Consider the following 18,154-nt stretch of genomic DNA (forward strand, 5'->3'; position numbering starts at 1 on the left):
CAATATTTTCAAAATAAATAGCTGATGCATCAACCAGTAAAAAACACCACACTGCAACATTTTAGAATGCATTTAGTATGCTAAAATAACATTTTATTATGCAGGGGCAAAGAGTTGTTTTAAATCTATATTCGGTTTTAATATATTTTTTGGTAAGTTCCCAAGATATATTTTGTGGTTGCATAACAATCTTCTGTTTTAGCTAATTTCTTGTCTAAATTGTGATATTGGGTCTAATACAATTAGTAGAAGAACCAATAGCTTGACGAGAAATAATCCTTCAGGGATCATTGATTCCTTAAGGAAGCAAATAGAATACAAAGAGAATGAATTACAGAGAGCAGAGAATGTTAATAAAAATTTCGAGAAAATGATGGAACTTGTGAATATCTTGGGACAGGTTGATACTTTTCTTACTGATCGAACAAGAGCTATCATTAAAAAACTTGCAGTTTTAACAGAAGATGGAAACGATATTATTGTAGCTAAAACTATGAATAAACATTAAATATAAAAAAATTAAATATGTAACTGTTGTCCAAAAATATTGTGTAATAAATATGTTCATAAACATATATTTAAACAGTTTTATATTCATATATTTGCTTCACCATTTCGTCATTCCGGCATTTTTTTTCATTCCGTTACACGTATTATAAGAGTATATTATCTTTAGTTCATTTTAAAAATATATAATAAATGTAGGCAACTTTATATACATTTTACATTAAAACCTTATTGATTAATTGTTATTCAGATGTCCTAATTTTTATAAAATCTACAGAAATATTAATTTTTCATGATTTTATAACAAATAAATCAATTTAATAACGTCTCACTTCTGTTTCACTAAGAAATAGTACTATTTGGGTAGGACCTTTCCTTGTAATCATTACCGAAACTTATGTCGTCATATTATATCTGTGATGCAAGAAAACCTTGACAAGATATCCTAATTAAAAATGGTATTGGAATTAGGAAATTCCTTTGCCTTTCACTACTCGCTCAGTGTACGTTTTACGTTTGATCACCGCATCGGGTCTTTAAATTTAATTCATTAAGAGAGTTTCGTTTTTTGCCACTATGGGTTGTAATTCGTCCAAACTAGAAATTGCCAAATGTAAGTCACTTTTTGCTTACATCTTGATTGCCTAAATTTCAATGGTTAAAAAGACCGGAAACCACAGAATATTGATAAATGTTGTAAACACAAAATTCTAACCTATTTTTATCTGTTTTTAAATTTTTGAAATGTATTCTATATCATTGCTGACATTTCGGTCAGTTGAATATTTGTATAGACGTATCCAAAGAGGAATAACAACATACAAAATGTGTAAATATCTAATAATGCAAAAGGATAAAAATAAAATCTTATATTTATTAATTAATGTAATATGTGTTTAATTCGTATTATTTTTCAGCAAGTGTTAATATTCAAAATGAGCCGGAAGACTTTGTGGAAGGTGTTGTATGCAAAATAAATGATATTAATGAAAATGAAATGAAGACGGTTGAACTCGACGAAAAAAAGATATTATTAGTAAAACAAAATGGCAAAATAAGTGCTCTTGGAACCAAATGTACTCATTATGGTGCACCATTAGTTAATGGGGCCTTAGGGGATGGTCGTATCAGATGTCAATGGCATGGAGCATGTTTTAGTTTAGCAACAGGAGATATTGAAGATTTCCCAGGTATTAAAGCAAATAATCCAAAATATTAATCTTTTATTTTCTAAGTTTTATTTTGTTTATATAGGTCTGGATTCTTTACCATGTTACAAGGTAACTATAGACAATGATAATGTTAAAGTTAGAGCTAGAAAATCTGAACTTGTATCGAATAAAAGAATTAAACATATGGCTCAGAAGCTTTCTTCTGAATCAAAGAAAATTGTGATTATTGGTGGAGGACCTGCTGGTGCTACATGTGTTGAAGCTTTAAGACAAGAAGGTAATTTTTTTATAATTATTTATTGAAGATATATAAGGTAGATATATTCATTATGAACTTAAAAAAAATTAACTAAAAATAAGCATATTTTTAATTATCTGTGAGAAAGCACTTTTTTAGATAAGTAATTTTTTATTTCATTTTCAAGATTATTTGGATTAAGAGTCTTTTGTTAAAAAATGCTGAGTAATTTTACAATTAGATAAAGTATTCTTGATAATATTATTTATAAGGGCCTCTAGGCTCTTATGTTTTTTTTTTGTTATTACAATATTACTTTAAAGCTAGGACAACTTGTTGTGTGATACTTTTCTAGAAATTCTAGATTCTAGAAAATAGTTGTTTTTTGATAATAAATTAAAGATAATGAATATTAATTTTTTTCTATATCAAAAATAAGATATACTTGTTGTTTAATAGAATTAATCAAGTATTATAAAATTAATAAATTTATTTCGATCAAAAAGAAAATTTTAAAATAATTTTACGTTTATGTAATATCCAATCATTTTATAACTCTTTTCTACCAAATAATAATAAATAAATAAATAGTTTCTAATCTATTATAGAAATCTCACTGCAGAAGTGGTTCTACTGTAAAATAATTTTCTAATCAAAAACGTGCTAAAATGATATCAAAGATAATTTTTAATGAATGGATATTTATGAGTATGTTAGATAAAACAATATTAATGTCATAAGAGGATTTATATGGTATTTTAATAGCATCAATAAAATAATTAATAATATTTAACTTTTTCAACACCCTTCTCAGATGTCAATAATTTATTATGATTATTTTATGCTGAATTTGGTATAAATTCTCTACTTTTTAGGATTTCAGGGTGGAATTACCATGGTATGTAGGGAAAGATATTTACCATATGACAGAGTCAAAGTTAGTAAAGCGATGGATTTCGAAATTGAAAAGGCTCAATTAAGAGATGATAAATTTTACAAAGAGCATAATATAGACATACTGAAAGTTAGTAAAAATATAAACATTTTTTGTTTACTTTTTAATAACTGCTCACTATATTTTATTAGGGTATTGAAGCAACTGGTGTAGACACTGGAACTAAGACTGTATCTTTATCAAACGGAAACCACATTCAATATGATAAGCTATTTATTGCTACTGGTTGTAAGCCTAGAAAATTGGACGTTCCTGGTTGTAATTTAAAAAATGTTTTGGTCTTGAGAGATTATGATGACTCACAGTAGGTTTTAACTAGTTTTTATTTTAACACAATTAATCATGATTTGTGATTAATCAATATGTATTTCAGATATGCAATTTCTCAAATAAATGACCAAGCTGATGTGGTTGTTATTGGTTCAAGTTTCATTGGTATGGAAGCTGCGAATTATTGCGTAGATAAAGTTAAAAGTGTAACTGTTATTGGACGAGACTCCGCACCTTTCAAATCAATATGGGGTGAACAAATAGGAGTTGCAATTCTTAAACTTTTTGAAAGTAAAGGCGTCAAATTTATTCCCCATAGTGGTATGTATTTATTGTATTTTGTTATGAGGAGACAGTTTATAGCATTTTTACGCAGGTATTAAGAAAATCAATGATAATGGAGAAGGTGCTATATCAAGTGTGGAACTCAAAGACGGTCAAATTTTAAAGGCTGACATATTATTCATGGGAACTGGCAGTACATACTATACTGACTTCTTGAAAGGCTCTGGAGTGGAATTAAGACCCGATGGTACAATTGAAACTAATGAATATTTGCAGACAAATGATCCCAATGTTTATGTTGGTGGTGATATAGCTTACTCTCCAGTTTGGTCACATCATAACAACAAAGTTGCTATAGGTAAGTTAATTAATTTAACAGAAATGATTGCAACAATAAGTTATGTATCATTTTATGTTAAAAACTACTTATTATCTTACTAAGTATATTTTTTTAATTATAATTTTATGTTAAAGACAAGATAAAAGATTAAATATAAGATAAAAATGTCTTGGTTTAAAATTTGACTGCTAGTAATAGGTGGAGCAAAAGTCCCGCTACCATTTTGATTGCAAGCTATCTTGGTTATATGACGTTTAGCTCAGTTTCGCTTTAACCATTGTGTTGTGTAAACGTCCAAATTTTATTATGGATAAATATACGCCACAAGAACGAACAGAAATAGTTGCCACTCAGCGGAAATTGCGTCAAAAATATCCTAATCGTCCAATGCCTCACAAAACCACAATTTATCGTTTACATGCGAATTTTCCACAGTACGGTACGACAGCAGACAGGCCTCGTTCTGGAAGACAACCGACGTCTCGTAACGTTGAAAATGTTTAAGCGAATTTTGAAAATGTTCTCGTACAAAATTCAATTAGTCCAAAAATTGCTACCGAGAGATCCTGACCAACGAGTTGAGTACAGTAATGCAATCCTAAGGCTGTCTGGTGAAATTGAAGATTTTTCGTCTAAATTGATAATGAGCCCATTTTCTTCTCAGTGGCCACGTCAATAAACAGAACGGTCGGTTTTAGGGAACACAGAATCCTAAATTAATTCATGAAATATTATTGCATCCACTAAAAACAACTGTATAGTGTGGTATTCATGCTGAAAACATCATTAGTCCCTATTTTTTTGAGAGCGAGGACTAGAGGACATGTAATAGCAAGATGGGGCACAGCAGACACAGCTCGTTCAACAATTTAGTTATTGAACGGCGTTTTTCCACTAAGACTAATTTCGCCAAGTGGCGGTTTAGCACTTCCAGCCAGATCTCCAGATTTAACAGCACCAGACATTTTCTTATGGGGTTTTTTAAAATCAAAAGTTTATGTAAATAGCCCCCAAATGATTTAACATCTTAAAGAAAATATTCGTCACGAAATTGAAGAAATTCAGCCTCAGATGTTGTAGGATGACATGAAAAATGCCTTAAAAAGAGCCGATATATGCATAGCAAATCGCCGTCACCGTAAAAAAAATGTAAAGACAAAATAAACTTTATGAAGTTATAGGCAATCAAAATGGTAGCGGGACGTTTGCCCCACGCAGCATATGAGTACTACATATATAATAGGTTGTATGATGTTTTGTGTTTCTATAAAAGCGCTTTGGTTCGTGATTTTATTTTCGGAGTAATTATTCAATCGTCAAATAACAAAGTGCCATTAATTGCGCTACTCGACTTCTTCGTTTCATCATTATGAATGAGACCTGAGAATTGTAATCCTGGACCAAAAATAGATTTGGCGTATGTCTCAATTTCCAAGCTAATTGGTCGACAAAGATGATGATGATGAGTATCGGATTTTTTTGGAAATTTAGTTGTGGATTATCTTTATAGTGATCAAAGAGTTAATGAAGAGCTCGAAAAAAAGCAATGTAGTTTTTTTTTTGCTGTTTTTCAAAATTGAATGTATTGTGATAATTTTAAACACTAATTAACAATATACGTGCAGCTTTGAAATAACATTTTGGTACTTTCGTAGTAAATCTATAATTGCGTCACAGTTGAACTTTTCCACTACTCAGTTCCTTGTAGAACCTTAATGTTTTCTCCAATTTTAATACACTTACGATGTGCTTTGTTACTTTTGCGGTTATTTCAGGTGTTGCATTCCAATTTTCTCCTTTCCATTGTTCTCATTAGTAATGCTAAGGTAATTAAAACGGCCTTTCCTACGATTTCGAAATTCCTACTGTTTTTCGTCTCTTGTTATCTCAAATTTCTGGTTTCCTCCTGCCATTGATTGTCATTCTCATTCATTCTATTCGCTGTTTACTGCTGCTTTTCCATTTTTTCTAATTCCTTCTATTACATTGTTTTTTTATTTCAGTATTTGCTTTAAATTGTGCATTTTGACTGTTATCCTCGTAACAATTAAAAAATAATTAAGTTTATTGTCATATACATGTCTGAGCTAAGTATAATTTACTGAAGAATGTATTAATCAAAAAGAAGTTGCGTTTTTACGGTGTTTACACAGCTTACAAAAGCTATCGTGATAATTAAGGTATTGACATGGGAACAATTGCAACTTCCACCCTATTCTTTTCGATTTGTCTGTTGTTACAATTCAAAATATGTAAGTCTCGAATTAATTAATTAAGCTGATTGAAAGGAATAATTATTTTGACAATCTCCGATATTCTCACATCAAGAACAGAATTCAGAAATTGGATTATATAAAATCATGTTTCTTTAATCAATCAATTTTTCTCGTTCAATTTATTATACAATCTAGTGTGTGTGTGTCATTATTGTAATTATGTTCGTTTTTTTTTAAACACATTTGGGTAATATATTTTATACTGATGTGTAATTGTTTTTAGGCAACAGAATGAGCGTTCTTTTCTATCTTTTTAAAATATTCACACAATTGGCAAAAATACATAATGGTTATATGAGGTATGCACATTTAGTGCTTTTATTTTCAAAATTTGAACTAAATTACAAAAAAATGCTTGTTTGCATGTTTAAATTTATTTTTTTATGGGTAGGTAGTGTGTAATATTTGATGTTTATAGTTTTAGCAGTATAATAAAATTCGTTTGTGATTTTTTAGCCTAAGAAATTTAAACTAACCACATTATGATTTTATTTAATTAGAGTGTTTAGTGATATGTAGGAAGTTTTATAATATAAAAAGCAGTTTTGTAGTAGACTTACAATCTATGTTTTATAAAGAAATATTATTTTAGGTCACTATCCTCTTGCACACTATCATGGTAAAATGGCGGCACTCAATATTCTTGGCAAACAAACTCCTATAAAGAGCGTGCCCTATTTTTGGACTATGTTGTTTGGAAAAGGTTTTCGTTATGCTGGGCACGGAAAATATGATGATATTATTTTCGCGGGAGATGTAGACAGTCTGAAATTTATGGCTTTCTTTTTAAAAGACGACGAAGTTGTTTCAACTGCATCCTGCGGTAAGTGTCCAGGATAATGTATTTGTTCTTGATAAATGAATATTTTCCGTTAAAGGTATGGATCCGTTGGTTTCTCAATTCGCTGAGCGATTAGCTCAAGGAAGAAAGTTATATAGAAAGGATATACAGGACGATCCTTTAGCTTGGAGCAAAACTGTTTAGAAACCATAAAATTTGACCACAGTATATTATATTACTTAAAGTGATCTTTTACTTTTTGAAAACCTTTTTATCAATATTGTTTTTTTGTTATAGGCTAACTTTACACAGTATTATACATGAATAAATATTTATTGTATTTATTATTCCTTTATTTTTTAATTTTGTATTTTAATAATTAAAAGTAACTGCCAGTCGTTACTGATCTTAAATTTTACGTCAGGTCATATTTATTTTAGTTCTAATATTATGTTTATTTAGCCATGTTACATTATTTGACATCTCCATCATATTAATTGATTAATTCATATCATTATTCATTAATAGTATCAAGCCTTGATACTAAATCTAACACTCAGCCTGCCATGGCTGATTGATCAGCCAATCAGAAATCTGCTTATTTTTTTGTTAATACATTTCAAAACCCTTTAAATGTTTTCATTCAAAATAGCCCTGTGGAATGGCTAAAATAATTATTTTATTGAATTGAATATTATAGCCAATATCTTGGAATATTTAGTCAAAGCTGATTGAACCCTGTGTTCATGCCTTACATATTCGTGTATATATCATCCTCTCAATTTTTCCGATGATACTTTCCCACACTCACAAGTGATCTTCTTATGTTTAGGGGTCCCTGCTGCTAAGATATTCCTGCGAATTAAATTAAAAACGATGTATTTCTTTATTATCCTTACAATGCGTTCTGTGTTATAGTAGGTGAGGATTCGATTTTATTGCTAATTTTTGTGCTCAACTTGTATCCATTTAGAGAAAGAGTAGGTCTCTGAGGTGAATTGTTGATTGTTCTGAGGTGATCTGAAGTAAATTTTTTAACGAATTTGATTTTAATATGATGAAGGCACTAAAAATTCAGGGCGGATAATTTTTGGGGTGGGTATCATGTAATATCTAGTTCGTTTTTCGCAATGACAAAGATGTTATATTACAGGTGAAAGTTTAGGTGGGGTGGAGGCTTTTTAGTGATTTGTTTACATAATATTCAATAAAGATGTTGGATTTGATATGGAATATAGAGAATGCCATAGCAACATCGGATATTTGCTCATAGAACTTTTCTTGGGACTGGGTATACTTTTTTTTAATCAAAATCAGCCATTTGCGCCATTTTTAAATAAATTTGTTTACTGCTGGTGGTTGTTTGCTTGATGTAAATTCTAGCACTCTGGCTTACTATTGATTCTTGTTTTTAACAAATGTATTACAATATTGGCATAAATATATATGTGTCTAATAATATGTATAAGAATTCACTGAATGCGTTAGGCTACGAAATGGTATTGGGTAAATTATAAGTGCTAAATATCTATTGTGCTAGATAAGAAGTAAGAATGAAAAGAAAATTGATTATAGGAGTTATTGTACCAGTAATTCTCTAGGAGAACAAAGTATCAATCCCATGTAAATAAGTTTATAAATAATAGAAAGATTATTCAGCTTAGATTCAATCAAATATATCACAGATTAATAATAGTATCAACATAACCATTTGAATAAAACATACTTAAGAATAACCATATGAATATAAAGCTGATACACTGCATAGTAGAATAAATTCGTAAGAAATGAAATCTGATTTTCAGAGTTGCAAAAATTAGTAGTTTTCAAAATGGCGAAGGCGCTCGAATTATTTGATTTTTTACAACAGTGTAGTGATAACAGTGTAGTCATGACGCCATAACACTAATTTTAGATTACTTACTATCGTTGATGATATTTTATGTTCAATATTTTTGTATTTATTATACAAGGCCTTATAATGTATAGTGTCTCTGAAGATATGGTGACGATAGAGTAAGATTAAGGTGTTTTCCAAAAAGTTCACACCAATTACAACAAGATGACAAACACCATATTTAAAAAAAGTCCATTAATATTTTGACGCTTTTTTTGCATTATCTTACATGTATAATAGTTTGATAAAAGTTTATATTTTGTTATTAAAACACTATCAAATAACTATGATACAAATAATGCTATATGCTACATTATTAAAACAATTCTTTCGCTGGAACTTGATCTAAAAATTTTTGAATATACATTTTAAATTGATCTTCATAAGCTTCTTCGAGTGGTCGTTTTATGTCGTTATATATAACTTCCCATTCGTCGTTGAGTAAACGGTTAAAATTGTCCCCTAGTAATTTATTGCCATTGAAAAGATTATCAAAGTGTCCGCTTAACCTGGATATCGGCATATCTAAGATTATTGACTTAATTTTGTAGTACTGCGTCCCATCTCTGATATACTCTTCGAGAGTTAGTACAATTTTTAAATTCATATTGTCTAAAATAACAAGGTAAAATGAATATTTTAATAGTATCAATTAATGTATACATACCTAATTGTAGATAAGACGATCCAGAACCAGTAACCGGTAATGTGAGTAGTTTTCCGTTAATATCGTAATCAGCTTTTTGAATCAATTTAGGAATTACTGCAGTGAAGGAAAATACCTTTGTATCTCTATCGAAGCTATAATATTTCAAATAAGAGTATGTATAAAGAAATAAGAATGTTTTATTAAGAAAGAAATTAAAATTGTACCCACTATGAGTCTTTTATTACGGCGTCGGTGAGTCCTGATAGTTCTATGTTCCTGTAGTTTTGTTCGAAATGTACTGCTCCAGTTCCTGCTTTAATTGAAATGGACGGAATTCTGTATGTATCCAAGTTTTTTAAGTCGTATTCTTTATTATCTGCAATTGAATAATTTTTAGGATAAATGAAAAGTAGAAGTTGTGAAAGAGTAGAAAAATTGAAAGAAAGAATAGGAAAAATATGTTACTTATTACTTATTTTTTGTTGTTTTTTCTTTTTTTTTAACATAGAAGTGGATTTTCGCTGATCAATAAGATGAAAATTTTGAAAATGTGCCTGTATGTTTTGTATGTATTTAGTATGTTTTCTGGTATCTCGTTATCTGCTGCTGTTGGAGTCTCAGGACTAATTCGTATGTTCTTCACTATATTCTTATTTTCATTATCTTCACCAAATTCCGCCGCATTTAACGATCTGTTGCAATCGTTAAAGCTTCGGATAATGCTAGAGTCTTAATTTTGAAATCATTTTTTATGATCCTAGTTCATCTTGGTCGCTTCGTCACCCTTCTCCTGTGTTACTGATCCCAAGTCTTGAACTCATCCACTTACTCTAATTAAAATTAACAAGAACGGGCACCAGCAGATACGTGCTAGGCAAGACTTTTAGTAAGAAATACGTCGACACTTGAGCGGCAGGACTTACGAGGATGTGGTGCAGGGTTCCACAGGGATCGGTGCTAGGGCCGTTACTGTGAAATATGTTCTGTGACCATATTTTGAGAATGGAGATGTGGGGAAGAATAGAGACTATCGCATACGCCGATGATTTGGCGTAGTGGCAGTCGCTAGTAAGACTATCCTGGAGTGTAGGATAGGACTGACCAACTAGGCTATAGGAGTAAACTATAAAATTCATGAGGGTAGAGGGCTAAAGACAGGGTGAATAGCATTATTAAGAGTCTGACTTGGATCGGTCCCCGTATAGGAGGATCCAACGTTACGAAAAGGAGGATGTTGGCAGCTATAGTGCTCTCTACCATATTATATGCGGTGAGACTACTACAACAGTCTGGTAAGAATAGCCAGAAGATTGGCGCTAAGAATAACCTCTCTATACCCAACTGCAGCTAAAGAGGCACTATTGATACTGGAGGGAATACCACTGAGAATGCTGATGAGCAATTGACAACAAAGATGGAACTCATAGACGGGCTACAAAATTATTCCTGGATTACTACCTGACGCAGGCCCTAACTCGACCCATTTGGCTCCTATCTGAAAATAATAGGATAGACAGAGTCCGATGCGTGTTGGTTTTGGAGTGGAGAGATGGACATCCTTCCACATCATCCTTATTTACTTCCCCGAAGTGGAAATAGAGGAGAACGGATACCGAAAGGGCTACAGGAGGCAGAGTGAACGAAGATAATGTGGCGAGCTTGCTAATCGGGAGGAACGCGCCAAGAAGCGAAACCATAAATATGGGGACAAAAAGGGAATCTGTAGAGAAGATTCAACTAGTAGACAAAGGAGCGCGCCCTAAAATAATGCCATATTTTTTTCCGTCGTTTCTTTATTAATCCCCAAACTTAATGGATCTGCAATGCGAAATATATTATGAAGAATGTTTTAAACCTTAACATCTGTAGATCGCTCAAGAAGATTGTAGGGCAGTATTAAACTACATGTAATAATATTAAATGTAAATTGATATTCTATCTATATCTATATAATATATATATATATATATATATATATATATATATATATATATATATATATACATAATATATATATATATATATATATATATATATATATATATATATATATATATATATATATATATATATATAATATTATCTATTTAGTCTATATAAAATAATTATTCCATTTTCCAATTATAGTTAAAAGTATAGTATAAACTATATAGTTTATGAAAACTCTATCCATTTTATCTAGGATAGATGCTGTATAAAAGGTGGTGTACAAAATAATATGAATTCAGCTTTTAAAATTCAATTTAAATTTTCCACAGAATAGTGTTTAAATAGTTTCCAACGGAATGTTATTCCACGATTGTACCAAAACGTCCACCAATTGTTTGTTGAGATCGAGTCAACACTCCGTTTTTAAAAAACTATACCTTCGTGAACCCTATTTTCAACTATGTAAAATTTCTTTCCAAGTCTCTAATAAGGCAAAACTAATACACTTTTATATAATCGTAATTTTTTAATTCCATTCGTTTAATTTAAATCTAGACTGTGTAGTGACTATATCAATATGGAATGCTTTCTTGTATAAGAAATATATATTAATCAATATTCTGGCTGTATGTTTGGGGTTATTATTATTTATAAGGGGGCCAAGTCCATAACCAGAATGGAAGCCAAAGTTTTTTTCTTTTAATAATTTCTATACTGCGTTCTATTGATTTAACACATTGTAAAAAGTTTTAATTTTTGTGTCAATAGCAGACAAGAATGATTTTTACTGAATATCTTCTGATTAGTTGGACCTTGGAACAAATTGTTTTTCTACATCACCCAGGAATTATTATTGTATCAATCTTGTATACAAAGAATACTTTTACCTAGCTACTAGTTACCTAGCTTTTGAATTAAATGTTTTATATTTGTCTTAATAAATTTACAATATATTTAAAAAAAAATATGAATTGGTTTATTTAAGTATGCCGTTTCCGTGTTATTATTGTATTAAACCTTATTAAACCTCATCCATATATAGGATGGACAAAATAATATGAATAGCTGTAATACTATGTAGAGCCATTTGTTTTTAAAACAGTTGCAATTCTTCACGGAATGTTGTCTCATTCTTGTACCAAAACTATCCACTAATTGCTTCAATGATAACAGGTCAATTGAAAAGTCCCCGGCCTACCATAGTAAAACACATTTTTTTGGCAAAATTAGTTTCTTTTATTCAACATAATTGCCTTCAAGGATGATACACTGATTATAGCGATCCTCCGAATTTTCGATACCATTTTTGTGGTACGATTTATTTTCAAACGACGACTTTTTTTCAAAATAGGCGTCAGTTTCGGCGATCACCTCTTCATTCGCCGAAAATTTATTCCCAGCGAGCATTCTTTTGATCTGAGAACAGGAAATAGTCGCTAGAGGCCAGATCTGGAGAATACGGTGGATGAATGGAGCCCAATTTATGGATTTTTGCCATCGTTTTCCCTGACCTGTGACACGGTGCATTGTCGTGATGAAACAGCACTTTCTTTTTCTTGATTTCGGCGATTTGGTCTTTGAAATGGTCCAATAATGCTATGTAATAGTTGTCGTTGATGGTCTTTCCTTTTTCAAGGTTGTCAATGAAAATTATTCCATGCGCATCACAAAACACCGACGCCATAACTTTGCCAGCTGACCATTGCGTTTTTCCACGCTTTGGAGCGGGTTCATCGTGTGCAGCCCACTTTGATGACTGTCAATTGGACTTTGGAGTGAAATGATGGAGCCATCAATGGGAAAATTTCATCTATTGTTATATATCGATGCAAAAACTCGGGTTTATTACGCTTGATCATCTTCAAACATTACTCCGAATCATTAACTCGTCGTTGTTTTTGGTCAAAAGTTGCACAGAGCTTTCTCATACCCGAATATTCGTGATTGATATGATGTACACGTTCAGTTGATATCTTTGGAGTGTCTGCTATTTCATTCAGTTTCAATTTACGGCCATTCAAAATCATTTTGTGGATTTTTTAAAGGTTTTCGTCGGTAACAGCCTCTTTTGGGCGTCCACTACATTCAAGTCTTCGATGCTCATTTCACCACAGTGTATAAAATAATTTATCGAACCAAACCACACTATTCCAATCATGAAGTGTCTAGGTTTTATGATCGTTGCACCACTTCTTCGCAGCTTAGTGTTGGCTTTCGTTATAAGGGGCTTCGAAGTCGCAGCCGTTCCATGAGTGTTTTCTTTATGGAGATCCCACCTTACAGTTTTTATCGAAGCAGTATTAGTCAAGTGAGGGTTGTGATCTGCTGTCGTTTTTTATTCGTTGGTCTCTGTTATATCGATTGAGGGTAACTGGTTTGGCCCACTATCCCTCTTCGCCGATGATGATTTATAAAGAAGCAGTGTTGCCAGTATAGATCCAGATATACTATATATATAGAATTAACGTTCAATGCTGCCTATATGTAATTTGTAATAATTTGCTAAAAAATGTTGACTTCACCTCCTTCAACGTCATAAACAAAAATCCTATTAACATTAGGCGGACTTTATATTTTTTATTTATATTTTTATAAAAGCTAAATAAAGAAAATTGTTTATTTAATTGGATGCATTAACGGTTTTCTTAAATCAAAGAATAATTTTTAGCAAATCATTTGAATTCTAAGTAATAGTTGAAAAATCTCTGTAGGTTGTAACATATCAATCAATGTTTCTCACAAGAGAAGCAATACATTTGTTTGCTATTGTTTATCATGTTCAATAGTCTAATATATACAGAGACTATTAAAGAAAAATGGATATTAAATAAACGATTTTAAGATGATTTTAATTGTATCTTTAAATTTTTATTTAATGCATATAAGTTAATCCAACACCAATATATCTTAACAGATATTACAATTTCAAAAATAGATCTTACATACAAATAATAGAAAAATTACCTGTTTTTAACTGATGTAAAGCATCGTTCATTGCTTCGATTAAACACGCTTCTAAATTCGATCCAGAATCCTTACAATATCTGAATGTTCCATCTGTAACATTTGAACCAGAAAAGTGAATATTTCAGCAGTATATTTTGATATTTCTTACGAGAGAAATGGAATAGCCCAAGGAGCGTAACTAATATCGTTAGGAGGAGCATGACTGACAACTTTACTACGCCTATAGGAACAATTACACTTTATATAATTTATATTTTAATTACATTTGAATTAAACTACAACTGGTTTATTTTTAAACTGTCTAGTATAATTAATAAATAATTATAAAGGACATATACATTAGAAATTTAACAATTGCATATATTGGGTGAGACATAAAGGTACATACAACGTGGCGCAAAAGTCCCATTCCATTTTGATTGCTTATAACTTTCCCAAAGAAAAGATAAGTCAGTTTGATTTTCATAAAAAGTTTATTCCATCTTTATATATATTTTTTTCGTTACGATTGATATATTATATCGGCTAAATAGTGACCGCGATTCGCTATGCAACTTTCTTGACGAATATTGTCTTTAAGATGTTGAATCTTTTGTGGCTTATTCACATAAACTTCTGATGGTGGTGCTATTAAATCCCGAGATCTAGCTGGCCATGCTATCTGGTATCTGCCATCTGGCATCGTCACTTCATCACGTCACGAAATTAGTCTTAGTGAAAAAACGTCATTTAATAATTAAATTGTTGGATGAGCTGTGGTCCCATTTTGCTGAAACCACATGCCCTCTAGTCCTTGCTCTTCCATTTCAGGCACAAGAACATTTCGAATCATGTCTTGGTACCGTTCAGCAATAACAGTAAAAAAAAAATAGGAACCAATGATTAGTGGATGCTATAATGTTTCATGAATTAATTGAGGATTTTGTGTTCCTCAAAACAGATTGTTCTGTTTATTGACATAGCCACTGAGAAGAAAATGGGCTTCATCGCTCATTATCAATTTCGACAAAATATTTTCAATTTCCTTAGATAGCCTTAGGATTGCATTACTGTAGTCAACTCGTGGATCAGGATCTCTCGATGGCAATTTTGGACTAATTGAATTTTGTACGGGATTAGTTTTCAAAATTAGCCTTAAACTGCGTGCAGAAATGGGTAACTGGGAATCACGTCTCCGAATTTATGTTTCTGAAGACTCTGTAACACGAGAGCACCAGAGCCACATTTTCAGCGTTACGAGACGTCTGTTGTCTTCCAGAACGAGGTCTGCTTGCTATCGTGTCGTACTGGGAGACTAGGACAATTTTCGCTGAGTGGCAATAATAGAACTATTATTTTCAGTAAATATTATCACTATTTCTGCTCGTTCTTGTGGCGTATATTTATCCAAAATAAAATTTGGACGTCTACATAATACAGTGGTTAAAGCGAAACTGAGCTAAAAGTCAAAATGGTAGCGGGACTTCTGCCGCATCTGTTCTGAAGGGGAGGAGAATGGTTAATCATTTTTTAAAAACTGCGATATTTAGATAAAATATTTTATATTTAAAACTAATATATATAAATATTATTATTATTAATATTTATAAGAATTACTTTATTAAATAATTGTAATATTAATAATAATTTGAGAACTGTAAATGATGGCAATATAATTGGCGCGTTATTAAATTTGATTACACACATTTATCGTCGACATCATTAAACATGAAAAAAAATATGTGTAATATGATAGGAAGTTTATTTTAATTTTTACGCATTTCTGTGAAATATTTAATTAACAGAAATTATGGGTCATTATATATATATATATATATATTTATGTCTTTATTTATTTCATTTATGCCTATAAACATTTCGCAAAATTATTGTATAAAAAATGTTGATCATAGTGTTTTTCAGTAAAAGAGTGTTGACGTTGAAACGTATTGAAATAAGCTTTGTGCAATATGCTAATTACATCATTTTTTTCGATATATTTTAAAGTCTCCTTTTTACCAAGGAAGGTTTATCTGGACTAGATTTACTGTTTAACTTGGGCTTCGAACCGCAGTCTTCGGTATTAAGACTACCGACTGATCAGTGACGAACTTAGAGATCATCCCAGAAGACATCCGATCTTGCCCAGCCTGGTTATTGGTGTGATTCGGATGGTTATTCCTTGTGGGATTTCCATTGTTACCTATAAAGACCTTTGCAATTACCATCACAAAGAACATCCATGCCCCAGCAGGATACGAACCTGCGACTATCGCAGCAGTAGGAGGACCCTCCTGTTGTCTTAACCACTGCGCTACTAAGCCGGCCTAATAATATTATTGTTGATAGAATTGTCTTTGCCTTATGTATACCACCGAATTTAAGCGATAGTCAGTTTTGTTCCGTGTGAATTCCGAAAACTGCAAGTCAAGTCGCATCATCGCGTGGCATGTATAAATTATGTTAGTTATGATGTTAGATCTGCGTGAGTTAGTCCTCACATCGCTCACGCAGAGTATCCATATATTAAACTGAACGAATAAAAAAAATCGATTTTCATCGTTCGAAAAGAAGGGTCTAATGAGGCCGCTTACCAAAAATCCACACCACACACTAATTTTATGGATGCATTAACACTTCGTGTAAACAACGTTTCATCGCTAACGCAGCCATTTTCAACCAATTCTTCTTAAAAATGTGAAGTTATTTGAAGTACTCATCGATTTTCAGCAATACTCCAGTCCTCCAAACACCATTTTTAATACGACTTTTGAGCGATTTAATAATTACAATTAAAATAAAAAATTACTTCAATACTTCAAACTTACTTATTTCAGACTGTAACAATATTAAAATCTCGAATTAGCACAAATAATTGATAAATTAAGCATTCTGAATGGTCGGATATTAGTGTTGATACTAATGTTTTTCCTCTTCCATACGCACCATCTTTAAAAAACGAATGCTTTAACAGCTTACCCAGTTCGCCTTATTGCTTTAAAAGTTGTTGTACTTAGTTACCCGTTGTTAATATATTATCGTAACAGGTCAATTGAAAAATCCCGGCCTGACACATAGATGGTGCTACTAGAATTAAATCCATATGTTTTTTAGTTAGCCCTAACGATGCGTGTATAAATATGTTATCAAAAGATGAGTGTATAAATTTGACAGCTGTCAGATCATTAGTTTGTGAATTATAACATTTTGAGTAAATTTCGCGTGTTGATAAAATATTGTTTTTGAAGGGAAAAATACAGTTGAAACAAAAACTTCGCTTGATGCCGACTTTCCGGGCACTGCCCCAGGAAAATCAACCATCAAGTATGGGTATGCTAAGCTTAGACGTGGTGAAATGAGCACCGAAGATTTTGAAAGAGGTCGTTATCGACGAAAACATTAAAAAAAGTCCACAAAATGAAAATCATTTTAGAATTACCGTAAATTGAAACTGAATTAAATAGCAAACACTCTAAATATATCAACTGAACGTGTACATCATGTCATTCAGCAATATTTGGGTATGAGAAAGCTCTGTGCAGGGTGGGTGCCGCGCGAGCTCACTTTTGACCAAAAACAACCACGAGTTGATGATTCGGACCAGTTTTTGAAGATGATCAAGCGTAATAAACCTGAGTTTTTGCGTCGGTATGTAACATGGCTGGATGAAATGGATGAAACATGACTTCATAATTTCACTCCGAAGTCCAATCCACAGTCATCCGAGTAGATTGCACACGATGAACCCGCTGGAAAGCGTGGGAAAACGCAACAATCGGTTGGCAAGGTTATGGTGTCACTATTTTAGGATTCGCCTGGAATAATTTTCATTAACTACCTTGAAAAAGGAAGGACCATCAACAGCGACTATTACATAGCGTTATTGGATCGCTTGAAGGACGAAATCGC

At 31.8% G+C, this 18,154-nt stretch overlaps 3 protein-coding genes across 4 annotated transcripts; 2 read left to right on the plus strand and 1 right to left on the minus strand.

The window, feature by feature from the left end:
• Nucleotides 1-577, plus strand: LOC143193489 (uncharacterized). Its single transcript, XM_076399719.1, has 2 exons — nt 1-152; nt 203-577. The coding sequence occupies exons 1-2, from the start codon at nt 99-101 to the stop codon at nt 506-508; spliced, it is 360 nt and encodes a 119-aa protein (XP_076255834.1). The 5' UTR covers nt 1-98; the 3' UTR covers nt 509-577.
• Nucleotides 578-896: 319 nt separating this feature from the next.
• On the plus strand, nt 897-7,171 carry LOC143193484 (apoptosis-inducing factor 3). 2 transcript variants are annotated; one of them, XM_076399714.1, is made up of 9 exons: nt 897-1,120; nt 1,425-1,697; nt 1,762-1,956; nt 2,793-2,941; nt 3,004-3,176; nt 3,246-3,463; nt 3,519-3,785; nt 6,636-6,866; nt 6,922-7,171. In XM_076399714.1, the coding sequence occupies exons 1-9, from the start codon at nt 1,084-1,086 to the stop codon at nt 7,026-7,028; spliced, it is 1,650 nt and encodes a 549-aa protein (XP_076255829.1). In that variant the 5' UTR covers nt 897-1,083; the 3' UTR covers nt 7,029-7,171. The 2 variants fall into 2 exon arrangements, with proteins under 2 accessions (XP_076255829.1, XP_076255828.1); XM_076399713.1 differs by lacking the exon at nt 897-1,120 and adding an exon at nt 1,199-1,336.
• A 1,745-nt stretch (nt 7,172-8,916) lies between these two features.
• LOC143193486 (circadian clock-controlled protein daywake) lies at nt 8,917-14,550 on the minus strand. The gene is made up of 5 exons (XM_076399715.1): nt 14,415-14,550; nt 14,264-14,356; nt 9,599-9,746; nt 9,389-9,522; nt 8,917-9,333 (listed from the first exon to the last, which is right to left on the minus strand). Exons 1-5 carry the CDS (start codon nt 14,464-14,466, stop codon nt 9,038-9,040), a joined length of 723 nt encoding a protein of 240 aa, XP_076255830.1. The 5' UTR covers nt 14,467-14,550; the 3' UTR covers nt 8,917-9,037.
• Between the last annotated feature and the right edge of the window lie 3,604 nt (nt 14,551-18,154).

Source organism: Rhynchophorus ferrugineus, unplaced genomic scaffold (assembly GCF_030347505.1).
Source record: "Rhynchophorus ferrugineus isolate W39M unplaced genomic scaffold, kcgeb_rfMv2 rfM3, whole genome shotgun sequence".
Taxonomy (NCBI): Eukaryota; Metazoa; Arthropoda; class Insecta; order Coleoptera; family Curculionidae; genus Rhynchophorus; species Rhynchophorus ferrugineus.

Excerpts from the sequence above, each read along its gene's own strand:
- LOC143193489 (XM_076399719.1), top strand. The coding sequence starts at position 99 with ATGCAGGGGCAAAGAGTTGTTTTAAATCTATATTCGGTTTTAATATAT. Across the intron at positions 153-202 it reads CGGTTTTAATATATTTTTTG|CTAATTTCTTGTCTAAATTG; the intron begins GTAAGTTCCCAA and ends CTTCTGTTTTAG.
- LOC143193484 (XM_076399713.1), top strand. The coding sequence starts at position 1,252 with ATGTATTCTATATCATTGCTGACATTTCGGTCAGTTGAATATTTGTAT. Across the intron at positions 1,337-1,424 it reads AATAACAACATACAAAATGT|CAAGTGTTAATATTCAAAAT; the intron begins GTAAATATCTAA and ends ATTATTTTTCAG. Across the intron at positions 3,786-6,635 it reads TAACAACAAAGTTGCTATAG|GTCACTATCCTCTTGCACAC; the intron begins GTAAGTTAATTA and ends ATATTATTTTAG.
- LOC143193486 (XM_076399715.1), bottom strand. The coding sequence starts at position 14,466 with ATGCTCCTCCTAACGATATTAGTTACGCTCCTTGGGCTATTCCATTTC. Across the intron at positions 9,747-14,263 it reads TTTACATCAGTTAAAAACAG|ATAATAAAGAATACGACTTA; the intron begins GTAATTTTTCTA and ends ATTCAATTGCAG. Across the intron at positions 9,523-9,598 it reads GCCGTAATAAAAGACTCATA|CTTCGATAGAGATACAAAGG; the intron begins GTGGGTACAATT and ends GAAATATTATAG.